The 19,221-nt window shown below is 52.5% G+C and overlaps 1 protein-coding gene across 7 annotated transcripts in view; it reads right to left on the reverse strand.

Moving 5' to 3' along the window:
• Positions 1 to 19,221, reverse strand: part of CLEC16A (C-type lectin domain containing 16A) — a 221,225-nt gene that overhangs the window by 171,607 nt on the left and 30,397 nt on the right. For 5 of the 7 annotated variants that reach the window (XM_047780498.1, XM_047780495.1, XM_047780500.1 and 2 more), the window contains exons 5-10: positions 17,937 to 18,042; positions 16,646 to 16,651; positions 16,144 to 16,267; positions 12,329 to 12,503; positions 10,924 to 10,977; positions 7,395 to 7,508 (exon numbers count right to left, since the gene is read on the reverse strand). In XM_047780498.1, the coding sequence (XP_047636454.1) occupies positions 7,395 to 7,508; positions 10,924 to 10,977; positions 12,329 to 12,503; positions 16,144 to 16,267; positions 16,646 to 16,651; positions 17,937 to 18,042 (579 nt within the window). The remainder of the gene's footprint in view (positions 1 to 7,394; positions 7,509 to 10,923; positions 10,978 to 12,328; positions 12,504 to 16,143; positions 16,268 to 16,645; positions 16,652 to 17,936; positions 18,043 to 19,221) is intronic. The other 2 variants (XM_047780499.1, XM_047780497.1) reach the window with 1 other exon arrangement.

The raw sequence follows: 19,221 nt of genomic DNA on the forward strand, positions 1-19,221 counted from the left end.
GTGGCCCCACCATCTGTCCCCCAGGATGAGAGTTATACCCACCCACCACGTGGACTGTCCTAAGCCAGGCAGTAAGGGACCCATACCACTCCCCGCCTGGCCACTGTCATTAAACAGCTGGAGCACCCAGAGCGGGGGTGACCGGACTGGCCCTTTTCTCACCCACGTGCAGCTCCCCAGCCTCCTGTCAGGCAAAGCACCCCCCAAGCAAAACCCAGTTTCCTGGCCAGAGGACTCTGGTGCTGACCAGGATGGGACCTCCTTGCTCATTAGAGAGACACAGGGCCTGTGTCCCAGTTGAGGTTCGGTATTTCAAGACAGCTCAAGTTGACTGCAGGACCCGTGCTGAACGCTGCAGACCCCAAGGTGAGGGGATTCCCACTTCCCTTGAGTAAAGACCCAAGTCCTCCAAAGGCCTGAAAAGCCCTGCTGGCTTCAGATCCTTGTTCCCCTCCCCACCTCACCCCCCTAGGCTCACCTCGCCATACTGCTTGCTCTTGCCTGCTCCCCACAGACCGGGCACACTTCTGCCTCAGGGCCTTTGCTCTGGCTGCTCTTTTCTGGCCCAAATGCTCAGACATCTACACGACTAGCCCCCTAACTTCCCTAAGTCTGTGCTCTCGTGTCACCTCTTCCATGAGACCACCCTGTGGAGAAGGGCCTCCCCCCGCTTCCTCACCCAGCCCTCCTTCCTTCTCCACTTGACTAGGGCTGTTTTCTTTCTTTCTTTGTGTGTGTGTGTGTTTGCCTTTTCTAGGGCTGCACCCAAGGCATGTGGAGGTTCCCAGGCTAGGGGTCCAATTGGAGCTGTAGCCACTGGTGTACACCACAGCCACAGCAACACTGGATCCGAGCTGCGTCTGCGACCTACACCACGGCTCACAGCAACGCCCACTGAGCAAGGCCAGGGATGGAACCCGAAACCTCATGGTTCCTAGTCGGATTCGTTAACCACTTCGCCACGACAGGAACTCCCACTAGGGCTGTTTTCTAGAGTGCATCTCACACCTAACATGTTCCCATGTTCACTAATGGTTTTACCGCTCCTCTCTCTCTTCCCACTACAAGAGAAGCTCCCGGAGGCCAGGGGTCTTTGTTCTGTTCATGGTCTATCTCCAGTGCCTAGAATAGTGCCGCGGACACACTCAGGAATTGTGTGTTAAATAGATGAATGAGTAACACAGACCCAGCTTCAAGGACCCTGCAGTCCAGTTCAAAAACTCTAAGGCCCAAAGGGGTCGGTCTGCGGATGCAAATGTGCAGAGCCCCAGGGCAAAGACACCCGAAGTGGTGGCTACCTCCTCTTCTGCCCTCACGCTCCATCTTGCTGACCTCAGCGGAAATTGGAAGAAGCCACCAATGGCTCCATGCAGACTAGGGGAGGGCTCCCTCCATCAGGGCGCACCACCGCCCCACCCCTCTGAGTGATCTCCATTCCACATCATGCTGCACAGACAAAAGCCATCTCAGGCCTGAGTCACAGAACTTTCTCCACCCCGACCCGGTGCTGCCCACTGGGTTTTGCCCTGTCTGATCCTCCAGGCTGTGGCTGTCCCGAGAACCCCCAGCCCTTCTCCAGCTCCCTAGATAGGACCAGCCCCCAGCTCCCACTACAGAAGCGTCTCCGTGAGCCCCCACGCCAACAGGCTTCCCTCAGCTGTGCAGACCCTCCCTGCCCAGGAGGTGTCCCATCTGCCACGATGCCCCTGGTGGGCGGAAGGTGCCACACCCTGGATTCTCTCCGATTTGGTCAAATCCTCTGGCCCATGAGCTGCTGCGGCCACTCGGGCCTCTGCGGGCAGCAGGGGCGCCTCGGAAGTGCAATTCTGTTAACAGATGATGGGCTAGATTAAGTGGCCCCACAAAAAGGTAGAAGACACGAGTTCTAATTCTTTGTGGGAATGTTCTCGACTGTGCTAGCAAAGGCCACTGATTTACAAAAGTCTATTTTCCCCTTCAGTGTTTACAGTCAACCTCTCCCAGAAGCCAGCCGATCACCACTTTCAGGAGGAAGCATGTATCTGCTTCAGAAAGAACCAGCACTGACTACCCTGGGGTCATGAGCAAGGTCGGGGCCACTGAGAGATGGTGGGCATGGGGGGCTCTAAGCCCGGCTGCAAGGGGGCTATTCTGTCTGATGCATTCCGTTCTCAGGAAACTGCCTCTGATTCAAGCCTGGCCTGGAAAGACAGTCGTGCAGTGGCCATCAGGGGCCGCGAGCCCATGATTCACGCTCTGCTTCTGTAAACACACAGGTCAGAGAAGGCGGGCTGCTACCTTCCCAGCTGCCGGCTCCACATGCCACGTCCCAGCGGAGCCTTCTGCCAGCAGAGGGTCCAGCTCCCGGGAAGGACAGATGTCATGTGAGAGCTGGTGGCTGACATTTCAGGTGCACTCGCCCTTTCGGATCCCCCTGGAGGCCAGCCCAACTGGCTGAACTGGTGCCCACAGAGGGAGGCAGCCGTCTTCCTTTTGGGACAAACAAGCCTATTCTGGCCCGGAATTCTCAGCCCCCAGTTGGAATTCAGAGCCAGCCACCCACGGCGCGCAGGCACATAAGCTGGCTAAGTACTTGCACTTTCCAGAGATGGGATCCAGCTGAGTCGGAAGGCCCGGACTGCACCAAGGCTCGGCCTGCTGACGCTGCACGGCAATGTGACAACTGTTGCCATCGTCGTTGTCACCACTAATACTTGGCCCTCTGTGCCCTGTGTCTGGTCACAAGGCGGCTCCCTTCGGGGCGCACGTGCGCCTCTATGTTCATCACCCCAAGAAGAGAGGGCCCAAGTAGGGCTGCAGGGTTGTTCCCAAGCCTCAGAAGCCAAGAGTATTACAAAGCTAACACCTGACGTGCAGGCCTCGATGTGCACTAGGCCTGGGAATGAGCACTTTAGGCTGCATTCACTCCTCTCCGCACACCCCTGGCTGTAATTCTAATTGGGGAGGTGAGGACACCAAGGCCTGGAGAGGGGAACCAACTTGCCCTGTGCACACTGAGTAAGATGAGGAGCCAGGATCTGAGGAGCCCTGGCGGCCTGGCTCCAGAGCCCCCTCCCCCAGACTGCGTCTTAAGGCGAAATGTGGAACCAAAAGCGACCCCCCCCAACTCCTCCCCCGCTCTACTCCCGAGCAAAGAGAAGATGGCGTGTGAGGGACAGGTTCTGAGGCTATTTCTATTCTGAGAGTCTCGAAGAACATCACAAGAGCCCTTGTGACTCTGCCGCCAGTTTGCCCACTGAGTCACTCAGGCCTGCCATGTGCCCCCGGGCATCTTCAGCCAGCCCCGTGACAGCACAGGTGATGCAGGCGTCACCAAGACACGGCCCCTGCCCTCGTCAGGGATAGGAAGCCCAGTGAGGGCAGAGGGGTGTCTTTCCTGGGCACCAGCACATCTCTGCTCAGGGAATAAATGAATGAAGGCAAAAATGAAGGAAGCAATTCCACAGAAACCCAGGATGAAAAGGTCCCTTCAAAAACAAGTGCCTACAGGTAATGATGCAGACCCCATAATCTAATCTATGTGCTCATTTTGCAAAAATAATGAGACATGAGCAGTTTCAGAATGAGTGCTCTGTTACTCTACTTCCCCCGACAAGAAACACTATCTGCTCTGCAGGAGGACTGCAGCGAGGAGTAGCCCTTAGCAGGGACCATATGATGTGAATGCACAGATGAATTTCAATTAGACATTCACCTAACCATGCTGATGGGTTTTCAATTTAACCCTAAATTACAGACTTTTCAAATAACTCTGCTCTCCCCTCTGCTGCTCTCTCTTCAATTTTGGTTTGGTTTTGTGAAAGGTCTGCTGGTAACATGAAGCAATACCAGTAACTTATCTACAAATTACGGGAAGGAGAAAGTAGGTTAAAAAAGACCAAGAGACTTAAAACAAGTATGATCAAACCACATCCGAGTTTGGCAGGAAACAATAGGAGACTGTTCTTGCTCAGAGGGAAGGCAGGTAACTCTTACCGGGACTACTGTCAAACAAGTCACAAATGAGAGAAACTCTTCCCCAATTTCAGCTGCAGTCATCGGTATGCAACAAACTTCGATGTCACACCCGGGGAAAGGCGCTGACCAGAGGTAGAGAGCTGACACTTTCATTTGGGCTGGCAATTCCTTCCACACTTAAAAGAATCTCACTTCCAGTTCAGGTGTTCACCACACGAGCAGTTACATGTCCATCGCGATGAAGGCAGGAGCTCATCCCAAGAGGAGGCCGTCGGGAACCAGAACAGATCGGAGCCAATCCCTCTGGTTAGAGGGTTCAACTAAAGCGGGCCTGCTAAGCTGACAGCTGGCCAGTAGTTTCCTGCAATTTGCTTTGGCCCTAACTGCAAAGCCATGTATCATGTCAGTATCCTGCTTATGACACTGTACACGTGGTTTGCCAGCTGTCACCCCTAGGGAAAGCTAGGGGAAAGGTATAGGATCGCTGTTTTCCGCAACTGTGCACCATCAACTTCCATGAAAACACCTGCAAACCCAAGCACTCCAACAACCTCTGGGTTCATCTGTTAGAACATCAAGTCTAAGTGAGGGCCTCAGAGCCAGGCATTCTGCGATGACGCTTTGGCAGCTGTCTTGGGGTCTGGAAATCATGCGACAAAACGAAGTCCGAACGGACCCACTACGTTCTGACCCATTACTAACGTAAATGCAGTGTGAATTAGCAGCAGGCAGCAAATATGACGGCAGACACGTGCCACATCTGATGGGGGCGGCCTCTGAGAAGCTTCCCGCAGGAACATGTGCACACCAGCACCAGACTTTTCAAGACCATCCTGCCCGCTGGACTTCTACGTGAAATTTCCCAAATTTGAAAGCAGGTGATTCATAAAATCTTCTTTCAAACACTGTTAAGACCAAAGGGCTCCAAGGGCCAGACTGCACCCTGTCAAAGACTGGACCAGTAGTTTTACCATATGTTCTCCTCATCCTCGCCGCAGCCCTCCTGAGAAGGACTCAGACGTGCTGTTTTCTAAATGGGGTGAAACATCTGGCCCAGGGCGACCCGCTGGCTGGCTGGTCCCTCGGCAGCCTTGTCTGGAGGCTCTGCCGATTCTGCTGACTCAGTGTTCTGTTACTTGCATTCATGCAGCAAAAGCAAGTTTAAGAAAGTTGCTGGGAGCTCCCTTCATGGCTCAGCAGTTAATGAACCCGACTAAGATCCATGAGGATGCAGGTTCGATCCCTGGCCTCACTCAGTGGGTTAAGGATCCCATGTTGCTGTGGCTGTGGCTCAAGCCGGCAGCTGTAGCTTCACATCTACCCCCTAGCCTGGAAACCTTCATGTGCTGTGGATGTGGCCCTAAAATAGCAAGAAAAAAAAAAAAAAAGAAAGAAAGAAAGAAAGTTAGTTGCTGGAGTTCCCTGTGGCTCAGCCAACTTTAAGGATCTAGCAGTGCCACTGCCGTGCTGGGCCAGATTCGATCCCTGGCCCAGGAACTTCCACATGCCATGGATGCAGCCAAAAAAAAGAAAGGAAGTTACAAAGAATACCTCCAGGAGTTCCCATCATGGCTCAGTGGTAATGAACCCGACTAGTATCCATGAGGACATGTGCTCAATCCCTGGCCTCCCTCAGTGGGTTAAGGATCCAGCGTTGCTGTGGGCTCTGGTATATGTCGCAGACATGGCTCAGACCTGGTGTGGCTGTGGCGTAGGCTGGTGGCTGCAGCTCCAATTTGATCCCTAGCCTGGGAACCTCCATATGCTGTGGGTACAGCCCTAAAAAGGCCAAACAAAACAACAACAACAACAACAACAAAAACCCAAAAAACAAAATGAAAAAGAAAAGAAATATCTCCAGCTGCATCAACCCTAAGCCGGCTCCACATTCTCCAGCCCGTATGGTGTCACAACACGGACACGAGGGGAGCTTTCCCTGTTCAAAGTCATCAACTGTCACCTCCAGGTTAAACCCTGTCACCAACATGGCTCCTTCCCTTTGGAGCACTTACAGGACTTGAGACAGAACATTGCTTTGAAAGTTTTATCAACATCTGTCTCTCCTGCTGGACTGTGGGGCTCTGGTGTTACCAGGGTGATTTAGGATTTTATATGTCCCCAGAACTAGCACCATGCCTGATGCAGAGAAAGGCCTTAGTAAATACTTCCTGGATGAATCAAAGAAGAGATAGGCCAGACAGGGGCCATGAAAAGGCCTCATTCAATTCAGCTGAACTAATGCCACCCCTAACAGCACAGGTTTCTGGAAACCTTTTCAGAGGCACCAATGTTCCCTTAAAGAGCCAAGTGGCCCATCCAGGACATCGTACACCAGAAAAACCAGAAGGGCCAGGGCCTCTTATGTGCCAGGCGTTCTGGCCCTTCATGCTCCACCCACACGCTCAAGATGTGACAACAGAGTCGCTGCCCAAGGGCAAGCCCAGGCTGTGTGTCATCTGCCTGAGAACCGGGCTGCAGGGCCAGAGGCCTCAAGAAGCAGTCTTTGGCTACATACCGCTCACCTCGGACCTGCACTTAAGAGCCTAGGGTGAGACGATCCAATGACAGACAAGACATCTGCCATAAACTGCTCAGAGCAGGTAGAGCCTTTAATGGGAGGGAACCAGGAGAGAGGCCTCCCAAGTGGTGTGTACGGTAAGGGCACAGGCCCGGGGGCGGGGGGGATGGCAAGCTGGGCAGGTACCGAGGTAGCTGGGAGCTCAGTATGTGTGGTTAGGGTGGGAGGCAGGAAGGCAGGCAAGGCACACAGGGCCAAGGTGGGAAAGCCTCGGAAGAGGTTGCCACCCTCATCATCGGGAGTTCCCTTTAGGAGAGCACGAAACGCACGAATACGCACAAAGCACAGACAATCTTTGTTTGGGCCATGGCTGGGTGATACCTTCAAACTTAGGGGGTATTTGCCTCCAAATGCAGCTTCCCAGCTTCTCTAGAAACATGAGAAGGCCTGGCAGTACCGCATCCATATTCGTGCAGAACAGCAGCTGCTCACAAAGGACACGTACACTCTCAAATGTGCCACAGTCCCCACTGCTCCCCACTGCCACCTCATGGGGTCTGTGTTATTCACAGCTGTTCCCCATCCCACCTCTTCAGATGCAGGTGCCTCCGACAAAATATTCTCTCATTCTGACCCAGTAACGGTGTCTCACAGAAACACAAACTGAGACCCAGAACGGTGCAATGCCATGTCCAATAACATGCCACCAGTCAGATCCCCTCCTCGTGGTCGACCCCAGATCTTTCTGGGTACGCACGTCAACGCTCCGATTAGGCTCCCTGAATCCTGGACGGGTTTATGCTTCATCGGTGCTATACAAGCAGAATGTTGGTTTCTGGTTTTAGAGAGACACACATTAACCCCATGAGCAATGGCTTCTTATCGGGGTCCTGAGACGGTCCCCACACTAATGACTTACACAGCTTCTCTGAACATCCTGTTCGGGCTTAGCGTACGTCTCAGACAGATCGCCATTCAGGATGACTTCAGCTAACGAGTTCACCAGGGGTGCGTGGTGTATAATTAGGAAGACCTGGCGAGGGGAAAAAAGGGAAGTGCATTAAAGTGTGCGGGCCCTCGGCTCCTCCTTCTCCTCAATGAAGCAGCAATCCCAGGGATGCCGAATCCAAAGAACGGGTCACATTTAGGGGAAACCAATTATACTTTTCTCCTTCAACAGCTGGGCCCCCTCCATTCAGACTATTTGGCTGGCTGCTCGGCGGCAGAGGGAAGTGCATTAACGTGAGACCGTCCCTCATGGCTGGCTGCAGCCAAAGCCGCCTGAAGTGGGGCGACGTGGGAAAGGAGCGCCAAACCCGCACTCCTTCCTCTCCAAAGGCATTTTAGCGTCAAATCCGATTACGATAAGACTTGGAGGCACGGGCCCAATATTTCAGTTACTCGGAAGAAGGGGCCGGCGAGCCTGGTTCCAATCAAGGACTTGGCAGAGGTTCGCTGCTCAGAGATGCCATCTCTGGAACGAGCTCTGACCTGTGCGGTGGGCTTCAGCACACCGGGACTCCAGGGCAGCACGGGCAGGGGTGGGAACTGTGGGGAGGAGAAGCCGCAGGAGCCAAAGAGACAGACCACGCTGGGCCAGGAAGCAGCATCAGAAGGGCCGGCTGCTGAGATGGCCTGGCTGCCCCGGCCTGTTGCCTGAGGTTCAGAGGAATGGCTTGAGAATTCTGGGTACCGAAACTGCCTCGCAAAGCTGGCTCGGACACCCCTGCTGGCCTGCTTTAAAATGTGAAGGCCACACGGGTCCCGCAGCACAACATGGGATGTGTTGACCGCTGGTACATCAATGGGGTATGCACACGTCTGTATTTGCTCATGTACATGGGGAACAGGGCTCCCCATCCTCAGCGCTATTGTCGGGAATAATTCTTTGGGGGGGGCTGTCCTGTGTATTGTGGGATATTTGGCAGCATTTATGGCCTCTACCCCCTGGATACCAGCTGCACCCCCTCCCCGCGTCATGACAAGCAGAATCGTCTTCAGGTACTAGCCAGTGTCCCTGGGAGGCGGGGTGACATCACCACTAGTTGAAAACCCCTGGCAGAGAACGTCTCTGAAAGGACAATGATAACTGTCTTTGGGGATAGAAATTGGGAGACTGAATATTTTTAAAATATTGTAAACCAAAAAAAAAAAAAAAAAGGGAAAGGCAGAAACTAAAACACTGGCTGCCTCTGGGAGTGGGACCGGGGGCCTGGGGCCAGGGGTAAGAGGGCGATTTTCCCTCATGCCGTTTTGTACTGTTGGAGCAGAATGAACACATTGTGCCAAAAATAAATACAATTCAATTAAAGGTACAGGCAGAAAAACCAAATGTGGGACCTACCAAAAAAAACAGCACGGTGTTTTTAAAACATGGGGGAGACACTCACTGCCAATCATAGACTGTACAGTACAATCGAGCGGGTTAGCCCAGGCCCAGGGCGGGCCTTCAAGCAACAGTGATCATACTGATGACAAAGGAATTCAGTCCACAAACACTCAGTGGGCATCTATCTACTAAGCCCACCCGACAGAGGCCAGGGTGGACATGCATGGTGCCATTCCTGCGCTATGGACGGGGAAGGCTGGGAGTGGTGGGGCCGACAGTCACAAGGTATGTGGAAGCGTGTGTGGGCCAGACTCAAAAGAGCTGGGCCAGGAGTTCCCATGGTGCCTCAGCAGTGACCAACCCAAACGAGTATCCATGAGGACACAGGTTCGATCCCTGGCCTCGCTCAGTGGGTTAAGGATCCGGCGTTGCTGTGAGCTGTGGTGTAGGTTGCAGACGTGGCTCAGATCCCGTGTGGCTGTGGCTGTGGTGTAGGCTGGTGGCTACAGCTCCAATTCGACCCCTAACCTGGGAACCTCCATATGCCTCGGGTGCAGCCCTAAAAAGGACCCCCCCCAAAAAAATAAAAGGACAAAAAAGACTGGGCCATCCTGTTTGTGTCACAAGAGGTTCAGTGTTAGTTGGAGAGCGTCCCTCACACTGAGTTAACGTCATCAATGTAAATTTTCCTGGTTTAGTAGCGATGCTTATAAAATAACTTCTGAGGATGTTCTGATGTAGAGCTTAAGCACCAGGATTTAGAACTGATTTGAGGTTTTTACATCCTCAGGCAACTGGCTGATAAAGTCACAGGGAAACGCAGGGTGGGGAGCAAAGCTCCACTACGTGGATTGGGACGCCAGAGACAGCGCTTCTGTGAGAGACCGAAACTAGTGCCTAGGTCCCTCACTAGGAAAGCAGGAAAAGGGGGTTCTCAGAGAAAAAGTGGGGCTGGCTCCGCGGGGTGCTTCAGCAGCTGAAGGGTCCTGAGGGCGGCTGTTTGCCCCGGGGTTCCTGCAGCTGAGCATCTGGCCTGCGCGCGTCCTGCCAGACTCCAGAATCCCAGGCAGGAGAGGCCAGTGGATCCGTAAGGAGGCGGCGGAAACAGCTGCCAGGAGGGGCTGGGCTCTGCACGGAGGTGGGCGCACAGAGGGGCATTCAGAGAGTCGGCCCCAGCGCACAGCCCCGAGCAAACAGAGCCTCAGGGACAAGACCCGGGTGATGGGGAAGCGGCCACGCAGCGGTCCCAGTTGGCTGGCCGCCAGAAGGAGGCTGGGTTGGCATCTCTCTTCTCAGGGCAATGGGAGACAGCCCTCCTCGGACTCGAAATGGCCCACAGACCAAGTGAGAAGGCCATTCGCTCAGCAAAGCCAATAAATACCCAGGCCACAGCAGAAGTGGGAACAGAACTCGGGTCAAATGTCTGACTACTTGACAGTCTAATGAGATGGCCTGAGAGTCTGGACTGCTTGTAATAAAAATATTTTTAAAGTTATGTAACTGGGTCACCATGGAGTTTTTCCCTTCTTGTAAATATTACATAATTACGAGAAGGAAACACACTTGTTTAAGAGGGGGAGGCAGACAAATTGGCTCAAGACACACATCTGGGGACTGAGGCTGCTATAAGATACCTTCCAGAAGGTAACCTCGGAACTAAAACCACCATAAAAGCTTTGAAGAGCGGCCTCGTGGATGGAAGTTTGTGAAGGCACGGTTGCTGTGCGCTTACACGTGGGGGCCTGCGGTTCGGGGTTTCGGTCAAAATGGCCGAAAACAGGACCCGCGCGGGCGACGTTTCCAGTGTGTTCAGAACGCTCCTTGGCGGTTTCAGAAACCTCAGTCCCCACATAAAAACCAAGTACATATGTGCCAGGCTTGATTTATTGTTCACTTCTCTTCACACTTCCAAGTACGACTACGAAAAAATACAAAGCGCCTCTAGCAGTGTCTGGAAAATGGACCCCCTTTTCCCTGTCTTGTTATTTTATTTCAAGGTGGGGACACGGAGAGAGAAGACAGGGCAAAGTGGCCTGGGAAGTTTCCGCGAGGCAGCAGCCCCCCACCCCAGACCCCACGTCCCCATGTGGTTGGGACACGGGCGATCGGGCAAACATACCTGTGACAGAAGGTACAGGGAAACGGGCAGGCTGATTTTTGGCCGTTCTCCTCCCTGGTGATGGGTGGGGAAGAGACAGAGAGAGGGCTTGGTCACACACGGAGGGTACAGAAGCCATGCGTCTGAAGGAGCGACGCCCAGCACCTCCCCCCCTTCCTCCAAGACCCCCGCTCTTCTTCTCTGGTGGCAAAGTCCGCCCTGCAAAGGAGACTCGCAACCTAATACCATCCAACGCCATCCATGAGGCCGCTCTGCTTCCACCTGAGAAAGCCTACACCCTCAGTCACGGACTAGATGCTGGACCGTGGTCCAGAGAAGAACCAGGTCCTAGATTACCCAGAGGGTTAATTTCCCCCAGCTTGGCCCCAGCGCTGGCGGGAGAGGCCCCAGGCCCACCCTCAGGAAGCCGGGGGTGGGAGAGGCTGGGGCCCCTGGTCTCAGGGGGCCCCCGGTCTCAAGAGGCCCCTCGTCTGTACGGGTGTCACGAGCTCCACCTCGCGCCAGCCCCGCGAGGACCTTCAGGACACTGTTTGCTCCGGGGAGGTGACCGCCTTTTGCCGGTGGCAGAGCGGGGAGAGGGAAGAGACTGTGTGAACTCAGGTCTGAAAGCTCCTGTCCCCACACTCTCCCTCTGTCTCCAGAGCTGCCTTGGGGAGATCGCGCGAGGGTTACAACTTTCTTTTCTCGCTGATTTCAACAGGAATCCCCACATGCCACCTCCACAAAGAAAGCTCTACCCCCCGTGGGTCGCGTGTAACAGGACGAGGCCCTGGCAGTGACCAGCTGGTTCTGCCCCTGAACCCGGGGAGGTGCTGGCGGAGGGTCTCCCTCCCTGAAGTGGCATTTCTCACAGAGGGGACCATGAGCCACCAGCTCAAACTCGCCTGGTGGGGTGGGTTGAACATGCAGATCCTTGGCCCAGTCCAGACACATGGAGCCCGAGGCCCTGAGTGGAGGGAGGGCACCCAAGGACAAGCACTTCCACAGCCCTCTCCCCGTGAGCCGACTGGGCACCGTCCCTGCCCCGGGCCCTTCTCCTAGGTGCCTGTCCATCCTGGGCGAGTTCGGTGGCTGCATCTTCTCCAAGGCAATATACTCTGGTGGCGACACAAGAAACTCCGCCACCAGGGATGAGAATACCTCAACAGGAGGACTCACGGAAACCAAAACCCTAAAACTGTAGAGGTTTCCTGTTTCCTTCTGATTTCAGTAGTCTTTTCTCATTCATTCACAGTCCACGCACACGCACTCACTGTCTCTCTCTCTCTTTCTCTGCCTCCCGCCCTCTCCCTCCACCCATCTGGGGAAATGAGAGGCAAGGAAAGGAAAGGCAAAGCCCTGGTCCCTTCGAAGGCCAGCCCTCCTCAGCGCGAGGGCTCTCCGCCTGCCCCGCCCACCTGCCCACCTTGTCCTGGTTCTCCAGCGAGTACACGTAGAGGGGCAGGAAGAGCCTGTTGAGCAGGTGGTCCGTGAGCACATCGTTGAGGAACTCGCAGTTGATGATCAGGATGTCGTTGAGATAGTGCAGGTGGTCCAGGTGCTCGGCCACCAGGTCACTCAGCTTCCCCCGATTCCGGTGCCTGCCGAGAGAGAGCCCACCTCAGCCCGGGAGCCAAAGCTCAGAGCCCATAACCAAGAGCATGAGACTAGGTCCCGGGGGCCCTCAGTTCACACACAAATACGTGGGCCAGTCTCGAGAGACACCTAGCCAGGCCCTCCTGGTGCATTAAGGAGGAAAAGGACAGGTCCACTACAATCGATTTTAGGGGACTCAGAGGGTTCCCCCATCTTCTGGGGGCCTCGGTACAACTCACCCCACCAGCACCACCACAGCCCAAGACAAAATGGGTAAACAGAGCAAAACCCAGGGAAACCCTTAGAGAGCCATTTCAAATAAGAGCAGCCACCAGGTCAAGCAGTAAGATCCCTTGGCTCCTAAGATAAGCAGCATTCAAGGAAAAATAAATCCTCACTATTTAAAATGCTCCAGGAGTTCCCGTTGTGGCACAGTGGTTAACAAATCCGAAGAGGAACCATGAAGTTGCAGGTTCAACCCCTGGCCTCGCTCAGTGGGTTAAGGATCTGGCATTGCCATGAGCTGTGGTGTAGGTCACAGATGCAGCTCGGATCCCACATTGCTGTAGCTGTGGCGTAGGCCGGCGGCTATAGCTTCGATTCGACCCCTAGCCTCGGAACTTCCATATGCTGTGGGAGTGGCCCTAGAAAAGGCAAAAAGACAAAAAAAAAATGCTCCAGAGGACTTCTGGAGAGAGGCAGACCCACCGGGGTTGTGGGAGGGCGGGGGTGTACCTCGAACAGGGACAGGCCATCCCACCCCATCCCCCAGGAGGCCCTGCTCCCTCCAGTGAACCAACAGGCACGGGGTCAGGCCCCCCAAGCAGATCAGTCTCACGCTCGCCAATGACGAAGCCCTAAAAGAGCCCGAGGGACACGGTCACCTCCCCCAAAGCACCATCTGCTGCACAGAGCAATCTAGCTAGAAGACCTGTTGTTTGCACAACGGTTGCTACTCAAGACATAGATGGTCATGTTAGAAGACAGAAAACTAAAGAAGAAAATAATAGCAAAACGAAATCAAATTTCCTATAGCGCCACCACTAACGTAACATCTGTGACCCTATGTCTGTTCTCCACATTTCGGGTCTCCCTATAGTCACATCTAAAAGAGGGTGTTACAGGGAGTTCCCGTCGTGGCGCAGTGGTTAACAAATCCGACTAGGAACCATGAGGTTGTGGGTTCGATCCCTGGCCTTGCTCAGCGGGTTAAGGATCCGGCGTTGCCATGAGCTGTGGTGTAGGTCGCAGATGCGGCTCGGATTCTGAGTTGCTGTGGCTGTGGTGTAGGTCGGTGGCTACAGCTCCAATTGGACCCCTAGCCTGGGAACCTCCATATGCCTTAGGAAGCGGCCCTAGAAAAGGCAAAATAAAATACAATAAAAGATAAAAGAGGGTGTTACATATCTGCCTAATCGTTGTGTTTTAAAAAAAAAAAAAAAGGATAGGATCAATTTTGCTTCTTTTACCTAATTCTGGACAATTATTCCTCACCATACTTTCATAAGATAGTAAATATTTATAGCAAATACGTGTTGTGAAGCCTAACAGTATAATGAGTCCTGAGGAACCCACACCCCACGAGACCTAGAATATTTATACACAATGTTTGCAACCTCCTCCCAACTTAAGATACTGTGTTCACTCTCCTTTAGCAGGATACTTGATGCACTTCACTTTTTAAACTTTTAGTTTAAAAAATACCTAAGCAGGAGTTCCCGTCATGGCTCAGCAGGTTAAGAATCTGACTAGTATCCAGGAGGATGCAGGTTCGATCCCTGGCCTCACTCAGTGGGTTAAGGATCTAGGGTTGCCACAAGCTGCAGTGTAGGCTGCAGATGCAGCTCAGTTCTGGCATGGCTGTGGTTGTGGTATAGGCCGGCAGCTGCAGCTCCAATTCAACTCCTAGCCTGGGACCTTCCATGTGCCACAGGTACAGCCCTAAAAAGTAAGTAATATATGCAGAAGGATTTAAAAATCAAACAGTATTGATAAGCTGATCATAAAATAGAGCAGCTCGTGGCCCGGCCTCCCTGACCCCTATCCTCTCTCGAGAGGAAGCAGGGGTTTTTGTTTTGTTTTGTTTTTGGCCATGCCTACAACCTGTGGAAGTTCCAGGGCCAGGGATCGAACCTGCTGAGCCATAAGACAATTCCCAGAAGAAGCAGTTTTTAACTTTTTTAACTGTTTCTGTGGATAGTTCCCTCCGTTCTTCTATAAAATCTACAAGGACCTCTATTCTGCAATTGAGCCATTTTATAAAGTACACAGTGACCTCCTGTTAGGACAGAACTTTTTGTATCCCCTCCCCCAGCCCCCACCCAGTAGTCAATCAGCAACTGGTGTTGACATAACCATTCACTGCAGAGCCACAGGGAGGAACAGGAGTGCATTTCCTTCCTCGTATAACTCTTTGTTCTTTCTGGAGTTAAGTGTTTCATTATGTTTCATACCCATGACCATTCATACCTCTCTGGGTCCTTGTTTTCCCAAATGCCTGGTCAGATGTGCCATCCACCCAGCCTTCTTTCCTTCCCAATACGGGAGCTAGTGTTTCCTCTCTCTCCACCTCTGGGAGCCCTCTTTGCTGTCTCTTTATCGTCCTCACCGAGGTGCACCTCTCACCAGATCTTACAAAGCTGTCACTCTGGGGCAGCGCTTCTTAACAGACTCAGTCTTTCCTTAAGGGAAACATGTGGCAATGTCTGGAGACATTTTTCGGTCATCACGACTGGAAAGGGGGTGCCGCTGGCATCTAGTGGGTGGAGGCCAGAGATGCTGAACACCCTACAACGCACAGGACAGCCCCCCCCCCCCCCCGCCCCCACAAAGAATTACCCAGTTAGAATTATCTAGATCAAGAGCATGAAATTGGAGAAATCCTGCTCTGGAATTATTCATCACCATCTTAACCTTTTTTTTTTTTTTTTGTCTTTTTGCTATTTCTTGGGCCACTCCCGCGTCATATGGAGGTTCCCAGGCTAGGGGCCCAATCGGAGCTGTAGCCACCGGCCTACGCCAGAGCCACAGCAACTCGGGATCCGAGACGTGTCTGCAACCTACCCCACAGCTCACGGCAACACCAGATCCTCAACCCACTGAGCAAGGGCAGGGACCGAACCCGCAACCTCATGGTTCCTAGTCGGATTCGTTAACCACTACACCATGACAGGAACTCCTTTTCTTTTTCTTTTTTTTTTTTGTGATCTTTTTTTAAAATCAGATTTATTGAGATACTTTCCATACCAAAACTGCACCCTAAGTATACAATTCAATGTTTTTAGTGTATTCACAGAAGTATCCACCATCACAGCCAATTTTAGAACATTTTTATCCCCTCCCCTCAAAAAAAAAAACCCTACAGTCACAGGTAGTCACCTTCCATTTCCCCCGCCCCAAGCCCTAGGAAAACACTCATCTGCTGCTTCTATGAATTTGCCTATTCTGGGCATTTCATACAAATGCCATCAGACAATATGTGGAACCTTCCAGAGTGTGGAAGTCCATATTCCACCTACATGTAAGGGTAAGTTTTGTTCTTTTGTGTGTGTGTGTGTGTGTGTGTGTGTATTTTTTTCATGAATGACAAAGGCATTTTCCCCCAGGCACCCTGTCACCTAATAGGCCCCCCGGGGGGTCACTTACTCCTCATCTGTCTGTACACAGTTATCGAGTTCGATCACGTGGCTCCCAATGAACCAGACCAGATTGGAAAAGTAAGGGACGGCGGTCTTGTCTCTGATATAGTGCAGCATGGCCTGGTTATCCACTGAGAAAAGGCACAAAAGAAGAAAGACAAGAAAGTCAAGCTACTAAAAATAACTTGGGGGAGATTAAAAAAACAACAACAAAACAAAACCACAATGAAAAAAGCCTTTGACTATAATCTGACTCTTTCTGTCTTTCCTGGAAGTACTTAAAAATGGTTACCTTATTCAGAAAACTATACTCAGCGAGGCAGTTTCATGCTATTTTTATAACTGATAACATTAATTGGGCTAAACGTTAACAGTGCAGTAGATAGCCCACTTAGCAGCAGTACATTTAAATAGTCTGCAATGGAAACCACTCCATTCTCAAGCAAGCTTCCTGTATTTTCATGTAAGGACAAGTTAAGAAAGCGGAAAACCAGAAGTTATTAACTTACATGACACTGGAATAAGGAACACGGGAATCGTCATTGAAGGAAAGGCAAAAAACAGACAACAGTTAACAGGGTTAGGAGCTGGGAGGGGAGGCAGCTGCTCAGGGGAAGAGGGCTGGGGCAGGAGAGACATGGCTTAGAGGACAGAGAGCAGGCGGCGGCGGTGGTGGTGGTGGCGGCAGTGTCGGGACTGGGGCTCAGACCAGGTCGCAAACGCAGAAGCCATGGGCTGGCCAGGGACTCGGTGAGACACTGGCAGGCCAGGCGGGTACAGTGGGGAGCATGGGCCTCCACCCCAAAGGCAGCAGCTGCTTCTGGCGCCAGCTCAGCACTGCCCTGTGGCCCTGGAGAGCCACATCTACACCTTCAAGGCAGTCATCTGAGACCTCCCAAGTTTTAAATACTGACAACTCCATCTTCTTTCAAAAAATATCTAAGCCGCGTAAAACCTGTCTGAGAGCTGGATTCGGCCCTCAGGCCCTGAGTTTGCGACCCCTCGAGGCTCTTAGAAAGGCTCTCCAATTTAAGGCAATCCCAATCCCAGAACTAGGCTGGAGTGAGTTCCCGAGGAGGAGTTCCCGCCCCCTCCCAATTAGGGGGCGTCTCAAGTAATCACCTCGTTAACCCTCAAAAGTCAAAGCATCTGGTCCCTGAGAAAATGGGGTCCCAGCTCCAATGTGGTGACTACATGGGAAAGAACCCCAGTGCTGGGCAGAAAGGCCGTCGCCTTGGAGGGCAATTCCAGCCAGCTTTTGCGCTGGGGCGGGCAGGGGGCCCGGAAGGGCTTTCTCCTGGAAGCAATGATTCCATTCAGGCACTAAGTGTTTCTTGGAAGAAAGGAGGAATTTGTTGTTGGGTTTTGCAGCCGGTTGAGAATACAAGACTGCCCCCTGCTGTTTGGGATGTGAAATGCTTTCACACATTATTTAAAGATCACACAGCCCCTGGCTGTACTGAAGTATATTTTAGAGGCCAAGGGGCAAATATTTCAATCTCACAATTCAAAGACAGCTTTGCTTTCTCTAATTATCATGTGGCTGCTCTTAGGGTACTATGACTTGCACGTATCAGCATGGAGACTTTCACGCACAGAACTAAGTGTGCGCAGAGAAGGCAGTATTCATGCAAGAGGGTAGCTGAACGTTCGGCCAGGAGAACTTTTTGTAAGGCATGCAACCTCTGCTATAATAAGCAAGCTTCCTGTTACCCCGAGAGAACAGTTGGTAGGGACCCATGAGAGCAAGCACCGCTGTCAAGTTAGGAAGCCGAGGCACGCACGCACGCGGAAACTTACCTTTGTAGACATTTAAAGTTATGGTTCTTACAGCAATTCTAACCATGCTTTCAGGGTGATTGAAAAATTTGATGGCTTCTGTGTACAGGGCGAAGTCATTAGTGTGCTAAAACGCAAGAAGTACCGAAAATCAGTTATAGACACGAGTCAGGCCTGCCCCACTTCAGCGTGGTGAATTTTATCAGAGGCCTCAGTAAAACACAAAACAAACAAACAAAACCAGAAGGGCTCAAGCCAGTGGTTCATTCCCAGTGGGGTATATGGGAAGGGATGGGAAGGGGAGACCATGGAAGAAACAGAAATGGGTCCAGACAGCGCCAGGCCCGGGTTCACGGTCTGTCTGACCACTTCCTAGCTGTCCGATGAATGCCTCTAAGCCTCTATTTCTTCATCTATAAAATGAGGATAATAATTCCCACTTCATGATTGCTAGGATTAAATGACATTAACGAACTGTTGGCAGCAACGCTAGTTATTATTAATAGATGCCACTGCAATGAATAAAATGCAACACAAAGTTTTACTACCTTCAGAGACTGTTAGCTACCATATATTTCTCTATTTGAAATACTAAAATTGTAAACACTGTCATGCAGGAGGAGGGTCTCGGGTATCTTCCACCATTAAAAAGAGGTCATCAGAACAGATTAAAACAGTTTAGAACCCGGGACCTCCACCAATGGAGCCCCAAGGGGAAAGCTCACGGTGGTGTGCTCTGCTGCCCCCTGCTGGCCAGTTTTCCACGCGGCTCTGGGCAAGACTGGAGGGCACCCCGAGCAGGAAGGGCAGGGGAAGAGGGAAGGGGCAACTTCCAGAGAGGAGACACCTGTCTGACGAGGGCAAAGCCACTTAGAGCATTGGAAGCAGGTGTGCACATAACGAGTGAGCACTGGCCTGCAGAAAAGGAAACCAAGGCGCCTCAACCATCGAGCTCCTCCCACTCCTCTGGTGATCAGCTGGATGTTCTTCCAGAAGCATGCTGGCCCCATCTCCCCGCTGCTGGGTGCACAGAAGTCCGGCTACATCTACATGGAGGGAGAAGCTGGCCCTCTCCCTGGTCTGAACTTTGCAGATGGGCTTCTTCCACCCAGGGGAGCCTCGGGGAAAAGGTGGGCAGCACCCCTCTGGTCTCTGGACAGGATTAATAAGCACCTACTGTGTGCCAGGCACTGGGCCACACATCGTTGACCTTTCAAACTGCCCCTCACTTTGTGGTCGACAGCCTGTCTTTCTGCCCTTAGAGGCCAGCTCTGCCCACTACCAACCTAGACAAGGAATCAAGGTG

This window comes from Phacochoerus africanus, chromosome 5, assembly GCF_016906955.1.
Source record: "Phacochoerus africanus isolate WHEZ1 chromosome 5, ROS_Pafr_v1, whole genome shotgun sequence".
Lineage (NCBI taxonomy): Eukaryota > Metazoa > Chordata > Mammalia > Artiodactyla > Suidae > Phacochoerus > Phacochoerus africanus.